At 47.2% G+C, this 8,027-nt stretch overlaps 2 protein-coding genes across 2 annotated transcripts in view; one reads left to right on the plus strand and one right to left on the minus strand.

Annotated features, from left to right (window-relative positions):
• Positions 1-2,043: 2,043 nt before the first annotated feature.
• Positions 2,044-8,027, plus strand: part of LOC104294714 (protein SCO1 homolog, mitochondrial) — a 14,567-nt gene continuing 8,583 nt past the window's right edge. Inside the window, 1 exon segment of the mRNA XM_009894358.1 lies at positions 2,044-2,095. Coding sequence (XP_009892660.1) covers positions 2,044-2,095 — 52 coding nt within the window.
• Positions 6,775-8,027, minus strand: ADPRM (ADP-ribose/CDP-alcohol diphosphatase, manganese-dependent; the record flags this gene model as incomplete). Its single annotated transcript, XM_009894353.1, has 3 exons — positions 6,775-7,061; positions 7,305-7,421; positions 7,976-8,027. Coding segments are annotated over 3 exons (456 nt in total), but the record flags the coding sequence as incomplete, so codon positions are not given.

Below are 8,027 nucleotides of genomic sequence, written 5' to 3' on the forward strand. Positions count from 1 at the left end.
AAAACCGCTGCCTGCCTTAGGCTGAAGAGCGAGCGGGCGCCGGCGAAGCCGTCTGTGTGCTACAGCGACGGCCGGAACCCGACCGCGCTGCCCGCACCTTCCGTATTCAGCCCCGAGTCGCCCCTGCAGAGCCTCCGTTCGCTCTGCAGAACGCGCCGCACTGCTCCGGTTCCTCCCGCCCTGCGCCCGAGCCCCCCTGACCGGGCCACCGATGTATCCATCGCCACCTCTGCTTGCCCTGAGCCACCAGCGTGACCGCCTTCCGTCGCCTGTCGCTCTCCAGGGGAGATCTGGGGAGAAGCTCTCTTCTCTCCCTGCTTTGCCAGCCTTTGCTCGGGCACAGGAGCAGCCCGGTGGCCCTGGCTGGGAGCTGAGGGGCTCCTGGGTGGGCAGGGGCTGTCCCTTCTGCGGGTGAGCCCCGCTGACAGCGACAGTAATGGTGCTCCTGGTCCCAGGAGAGCTGCCCAGTGCAGGTGGAGGTTTTGGGGGGCTCAGGGGGGGTGTCCCGTGTGGACTTTCCCGGGGGCATGAAGGTGCAGGGCAGGGCTCTGCAGTGGGCTGGTTGGGCAGTGAGGACTCGGCAACACAGAAGCTGAGGAACAAGGGCTGGCACTCAGCTGATGGTCTGGGATTTTGGGTGGTAATGGTGAAGATGCTCAAAGGGCTGGAGCATCTGTGCTGTGAGGACAGGCTGAGGGAGTTGGAGGTGTTCAGCCTGCAGAAGAGAAGGCTCCGGGGAGACCTTATTGTGGCCTTCCAGTACCTAAAGGGGCTACAGGAGAGCTGGGGAAGGACTTTTTACTAGGGCATGGAGTGACAGGACGAGGGGGAATGGCTTCAGACTGAAAGAGGGGAGATTTAGATTAGATATTAGGAAGAAAATTTTCACTCTGATGGTGTTGAGCCTCTGGTGCAGGTTGCCAGGAGAAGCTGTGGCTGCCCCATCCCTGGAGGTGTTCAAGGCCAGGTTGGACGGGGCTTGGAGCAACCTGGGCTGGTGGGAGGTGTCCTTGGCCCAGGCCAAGGGGGTTGGAACTGGATGATCTTCAAGCTCCCTTCCAACTCTACCCATTCTATGTTGAGATGGGCACTAGCAGTTGCCAGGCCATGCCAGAGGGAGTGGGACTGACAGCTGTTCTGTGGGTCTGACAAACTTCTGTGAAGGGAAGAAGCATTGATGTGGATGGGGCTTCTGCTTCCGTATCTTGCTAAATTTTGCTACAGAGTGGATTTATGTCTCATTAACAGGTTGTCTACTTGGTGCCAGCTGTCCTGACGCTACTTGTCAGCATTATGCCCTCAGTGACAGGTATGATATTGGTGTGCAAAGCAGAGTCTCTGCTCAAATTTTGACCCCCACCTTTTAAGGTGGGGTTTTTTTGATTGAATCGCAAACTAAGACCAGGCCGTGTGGAAACATGTCCTATTCGTTTTTGAGGGTAAAAGCTGCAGGACCTGCTTTTACAAAAGCTGGTCGTTGGTTTAGGGCTTATGGTTGGACGTGCCTGCAGGTGAACAGAGGAGCCCTGCATAAAGGCCTGCTGGTGGTATCTCACCCGATTCCAGTGCTCAAAGCCTGATGGAGCACAAGCCTGGGAGCATGCTCTGAACCTGGCTCTGCAGTTGACCTTAGCACATTAATTCACTTAATTTCCCTGTTGTGAATCTGCGTTTTGGCTTACCTACCTCACAGAAGATCAGGTGAGCTCTGCACAGTCCTTTGAAGGAGCTCAAGGTTCAGTGCCAGGTATTACAGCTACAGAGCGCATGGGCAGCAGTAGGGGACGTTTAGAGGCTGCAGTACAGTGGCTGAGTTTCCAAGCTCATATCCTAAGGGGGCTAATGCCACATCACACGATGATACAATGAGTCAGATTTGGTCCAGGACTCCAGAAAATAGTTCATTTTTTGTCTTTTCATCCAGTAGAAATAATTTTAAAATAATGACATTTTACATACACAAAGTGACTCTATCTTTTCTAGATGAATACTGACCCTGAATAAACTAAAACCACACTTAGCCATAAAAGAAAATCTCCAAGCATGCATGCTGTTGTCACAAATTACAAGCATATAAAGCGGCAGCATTCATAAAGCCAAAGCCCGTGAGGGTTGGCAGCCTGTTGTTTTGAACATTTCAGGGGAGGTTTATTTGTGCCATAGGTGCAGCTTCCACATAATGGCATTTGGCTGGTCAAGAAAATCTGCATGTTCAACTCACAAGTAGGTTTTTGCTACTTGTGCCAAGATCTGTGGAAAATAAAGATTAAAATAGCACAACTATTGTATAACTGGACATTTATGTACATTCACCAAGGGACGTTTGCCATTCAGGTCTGTGGAAGACCCAGATTCTGCCTCTGCCGAGCTGCAGTAAGTTCAGCCAAATTGGGAATTGATTACAACTTTGGGTCATGCTGAGCTCCTGAAGTTTGGCAGCTCATCTTTAATGCTTGCCTGGAGGGGTCAGTGCCCAGAAAAGGCTGCTTTCAACTTTACGGTTTTTGCTGTTGACATTGCTGAGATCGGTGAGAAGTGCCCACGTTGCTTGCTCACCTCTCCCCCACGAGCCCCTGGGAATGGACCTGGAAAACCACAAGAATCTGAGGACCTGTTCAGATATTTCACATCATCTGTTTAAAGCCGTCATTCCCCAGGCAGAGATGTCATGAGCGTTGCTTGCCATCCCTGGCAAAGCTCAGGCAGAGGCTTGTGTGAGGGAAGACAGTTTGGTGGTTGCTCAGTACCCCTGACGGCTAGCTGGGAGCTGGGGCTCACTCCCCCCAGGCCCTGGTGGTCCCCTGGGGTCATGCTGAATGTCTGGTTATGGCTGTGACCTCCAGAAAGGCCATTCCTCCTGCTTAAGAGAACTTTTATTTGTAATCCCCCTTGTGATTTTTTTTTTTTCCATGCATGTTGAATGCTGGAGCCTGTTTTGTTTGCTGGAGAGAATAGGGAACTGTTTTCATTGAGGTGCTGCTGCCAAGAAGTTGCATTCCTAGGAGCAGGCCCCAAGCCCACTGATGCTTAATTTCAACAGCACTTTTTAGCAGCTTTTGCTGGTCAAAAAGATGCTGGTATTAATTCCATCTTCCTGCCCAAGATGTGTGTGTTTGCTGGAGGCATCTTTTTAGTGACTCAGTTGCTTTTTGATTTTTAGGCTGTACTTCATGCTACAGTTGCTGACAGTCTATTGGTTTTCCTCAGATAATGGTGTTTGGAGGAGCCTCTGTGACCTTCATTCTGCTGGCTGTATTGTTGGAACCATTGCCTTGGCTCGCTCTTTGTTTGCCTATGCTCAAGGAAACATTTTGCATGAAGAGGAAGGCAGGTAAGCAGTGATGTTTATTTTCCCCTGCAAGACTTCAGCGCACCGGGCCATCTCCTTCTGGTGGTTACCTTGCTAAACTTTATTTGCTGGGCTGTTGCAGTGAGTGCTGTTGGTCAGGGGAATCAAACCAAGGAGGAGGGACCATAGGGCTCCAAACCAGCGATTTGTTGGACAAAAGAGCTAAAGGGAGAGTCGTGATTGCTTGCCTGATTGTGGCAGTTAGATTTAACTGAGGGCAGTTCTGGCTTTCAAAGACCGGGCACAAGCGCAGTCAAACAGCTTTGTGTTCTCTTGCTGGAGCTGTAGGAATAGGAATTGATGTTTAAAAACTCTGGAGGTGATTCCATATGCATGTTTATCTGGCACGGGCTGCTGAGTCCTCTGAATTGCCGGGGATTGAGGCAGAGGGAGGATTTCTCGCCTGCAAGTTCGGTTGTTGTCTGAAGTAGGTGCTTGCTCAGTATGGAGGGGAAGCACTGGCAGCTACTGCATGTGATCACAGTCTGGAATCCCGGGATGCTGCTTTGCTCTGTGTAATGAGGGAAATGTGCTGTGGAACATAAGTTTGACAGTGGAACAAAACGTGGAAGCAGTAATTTCTGCAGCTGTATAGCTGGGTCCCGTGTGATTGTAGATTTGTGGTGGGTGGCCAAGCTAGTAATGTGAATACCTTTATAATTACGTAATCCTAGTAAAATATATAACTTCTCCAAAAGGAGGCAGTGTGTACTTACACTACTGGTCTGGAGGCAAAATTTTTATTTTTCAAAAGTAAACATTTGCTTTTATATATATATTCTGATCTGTTTTTTTTTTTTGTTTGGCTTTATAGAGAGTTGTTTGGTCTGGTGATTATTACAATATGGATGAGTCTTTGTCGCAGTTCGGCAAAGTAAGTTTTGTTTCCTTTTTTTTTTAAATCCATTCATATGTTCGCACTTAGCGATTAGCTTCTTGAAAACATGCAGTTGATTTTGGCTGCTTGTTTTTCTGCTTCATGTGACTGAACCTTCTTAGATACCTAAGCAGTAGTAGCTAGTGCTACAGCTTGTAGGATCTTGCACAGATAAAAGTCTGTGGGGAGAAGGGAAAGCTACACAAAACATTTTTCTGCTCCCCGTATCATGATGGGCAGGGGACATTCTCCCTCTGTACAAGGACAGTGCACCCCGTCTGTGGAACAGCTTAGTTAGTGAGTGTTGGCCACAACTGCTAATGAACTGCAAAGCCATTTCTGCCAGTGCTCCCAATTTACAGAACTTTCTGGTGAGGGTCTCTGTACTGGTGTCCGCTGCGTCCACCAGAGCAGGTGGGAGATGCAGGTGGCGCTGGGTGGCTGCTTGGCTGCAGCAGCTCTGCGCTTTTCCCTCCAGCCACTTTGGAGGACTGTGCTTCAGCAGCTTTGCTAAATTCCTGTTAGCTGGGAGCATGAAAAATCCTAATCTGCCAAACAGTACCTGTGTGCTGGCAAACATGTCTCAGCTGCTCTGGGCAAGCAGGTGCTTTTCTTTATTTTCCACCAGGTTTATGTAGCCTGAGGTGGCAGAAAACTTTCTCTGCTGGCATGTGGTGCCTGTGCAGTAAAGGACTCTGCTGGATGCATCCACAGGAGCTACATTAAAGTGGCCAAAGGCTCTTTGCTGTCTTTATCGAATATAGTCTCCTTCCAACTGCAGCCAGGTGTGAACGTTTCATAGCAGTCTGATCTGAAGTACCTCTGATGTGTTTCCTCTTTATAGGAGTCCAATGGGTGGAGTTCGCTTGATTGCTGCAATTGTGTTTGCCCTCTTCCCCTTTGTTTCATGGTTGTACATTTATGTGAACAAAGAGATGCGAGCATCTTGGCCAACACACTGTAAAACAGTGATTTAACTGCGTGGGAGAAAGTGTAGAATAAATATTCTGACCTTACTTGCCTCTGCTTTTGATTCCTAATGAAAGGTTTGTATCAGTTTGATACAGTACTTTGACCCAAGAATGCCTGGCTGCTTCCAGCAGTGCAGTTTGAGATCTGTTAAAAAAAAATTGAGGAACACTGTCAAATCTGAGTGGAGAACTTTTCTGTGGAAACTGCTGTTCAGTTGGCTTCTTCATACACTTTCAAACCACTGTTGATCTAATTTGTGTTTAATGGTATATTCAAGATATCTTGGCACCCCTGTATCACTCTCCAACCACCTGTAACACTCTCCAACCACCTCCTACTTTGGGAAATCCACTGTTCTGTAACATAAGGGAAAAGTAAAGCAAACACTTTGTTTCAATACATGACTACTTACCACCATAAAACTTGCAGATATCTGCCTGGATAGTCCATTGAGACTAACTGAAAAAGTCAGCAGTCTGTATTTCTGTTCCCACACTAAAATCATATGTAGAATATATCTGAAGAAATATTTTTTCTATTATATTTAACTGAAAATCACTGGTTTTATGAAGTAATAAATACTATTTTTCGAAAGAAAATTCAAAGAAAGCATCTGTATCTTTATTTTCTGTGAGATGTGTGCTCAAGACTGCCACCAGCAGACGTGGTTGCTATCACAACTCTGCTTCTCACAGAATTTCTGTTCTTGGAAAGCAGAACCCACACAGCAGTCCAGAGACAGTAAGCGTGTTCCACCGCTACTAATCCTGGAGAAGGAAGCACAGGTGAGTACTCTGGACACACAAGCTGGTTGGGAGAGAGCTACAACAGGTCCAGATGGAGCGCAGCAACATGCTTTAGATCCTTCCAAGTCGGAGCGGCTTTGCTCAGTACTGCTGCAGAATAATACAGCTGTGCTCACAGAGATCCCAGTGGACGTATCTGCAGCATTACGTGCTGCTGTAGCCTTACTGTCTTCAACTTTTTTTTTTTAAAGTCTGGGCCCCTCTGTGCTCTGCTCTGGTGTAGCATAGATGGTCTCCATTTTCCTTGGCCTTAGTTTTTTTTTAAAATTACTTTAGGCTTTTAAAGCAATGTTAAGAAGACTGCATTGGGCTACAGGGTGGCCAAACTCTGCTAGACGTGAGATATTATTGACTATGGTGATCAAAAAAAAATAAAGTGAAATGCAGCTGGGCAAGTGCAATTTTGCATACTTTAATTCTGAGTGATATAAAAAAGTGGGTATTTTTGGACAATATTCATAATATGGTTTGCATTTTTTTCACAGTAAGTAACAATCTGATCAGGATTGATTGTTTCAAGTCAACATTCTGCATTCAAGTATATGTATTACAAACATGGTTACTGGCCGCCTCTATTCTTCATGAAGAAACTAGGTCTGTTTTCTTACAGAAATGTAATTTCTAAAATTCTGTATCGGAGAGAAAAATGTTTGAGTTAAAGCTATAAGGATCAGCCATACACATCTTTCTACAAGAAAATAGTAAGCTGAATCCCCTGCTTCTGTCAGAGTGCTTTCTGAAGAAGAGCAATTTGTATTTGCTTACCACTATCAGAAATGCATAACTCTATCTGAAATTCTGCCCCTTCCCTTTAATATCATTTTATCTTCATAGACATAAATAGTTCCAAACGCATTGCTGTCCGGTGGAGTTTCAATAACCCCCTCCAAAGTCAGGTGATGAACTCCATGAGAGTCTAAACAATAGCCACCGTCATGCAGGTGCCCTGCAAGAACGCAGACCACGCACTGATGGGAGTGTATGACCGAAAGCGCATCTTCGTAATTCCAGGCCAGGCAAACTCTGTCTGAAGCATCTGGATGAATGGGCAGGTGACCTGTAGTTGAGCGGGAAAGAAGCAGGAGAGTTACCTTAAGTGTAACTAAACTCTGCCTTCCTTGCTGGGAAGTTCAGGTAACTGTATACAAAAGCTCACCCACGTGTGAGACATGGTTGCTGTTCTCCTGTTTCACAGGTTATATGTGTACCTCAGTGGAGATACAAGCTGCAACATGTTTTCCTTAGCTAACATACATTGGCTACATAACTTTTTTGGCGTATATCCCCCATATCCACCTACCCATTACTACAACTTTTTCTTGGTTTTCATCAGAGAACTTCAGGACTTCATGGAACCAGTCCAGCTGGGCTTGGCTAAATCCTCCATTAAACTCTACAAACTGAGGTTCTTTGAGTCCTGCAATGAAGAAGGTGGTTAGGCATAGGAGCATACACCTCTTGTGGCTCCCCTATTTGCTTGCCTATTTGTCTGCTTATGACAGATGACTCTTAGAAACTTTTTATTTTTTTTGGTATCTCTTGGATCAAAACTCCAGCTGTCTTGGCCAAACAAGAGAAAATTACTTGTGGTTTTGGGGGTTTTTGGTTACGCTGCATGCACAGGATTTCCACTCTTGGCTCCTCCCTGGGCAAGGGATAGGATGGGCATCACTTGGTGCTCTGCAATAGCAGCTCCACCAACAGCTGCCTTTTGTTCTGATACCACAGGGCACACAGCACAACATAAACCCATCCCAAAAGCACCAGAGCAGCATGATGAGGATGGGGAAGCGTCTCCTGTGCTCACCTAGAGGGGCCATCTCTCAGCTGACAGCATGGAGGTGGGCAGAAATGGGGCATGTACCGCAGCCCCCTGGGAACCAGATGTCAGCCCTGGGAGGTGCCTTATCCCTCTGGGAAGCAGAGGCTCAGCCGCCCGTACTCCCTACCAAAGGGTCGAGCCGGGGGTACCTGCGGGGCTGGTGGGGTTGTCGTTGGGGGTCTTCTCCCGCAGCAGCCGCAG

Source organism: Charadrius vociferus, unplaced genomic scaffold, assembly GCF_000708025.1.
Source record: "Charadrius vociferus isolate BGI_N301 unplaced genomic scaffold, ASM70802v2 scaffold121, whole genome shotgun sequence".
NCBI classification, from domain to species: Eukaryota; Metazoa; Chordata; class Aves; order Charadriiformes; family Charadriidae; genus Charadrius; species Charadrius vociferus.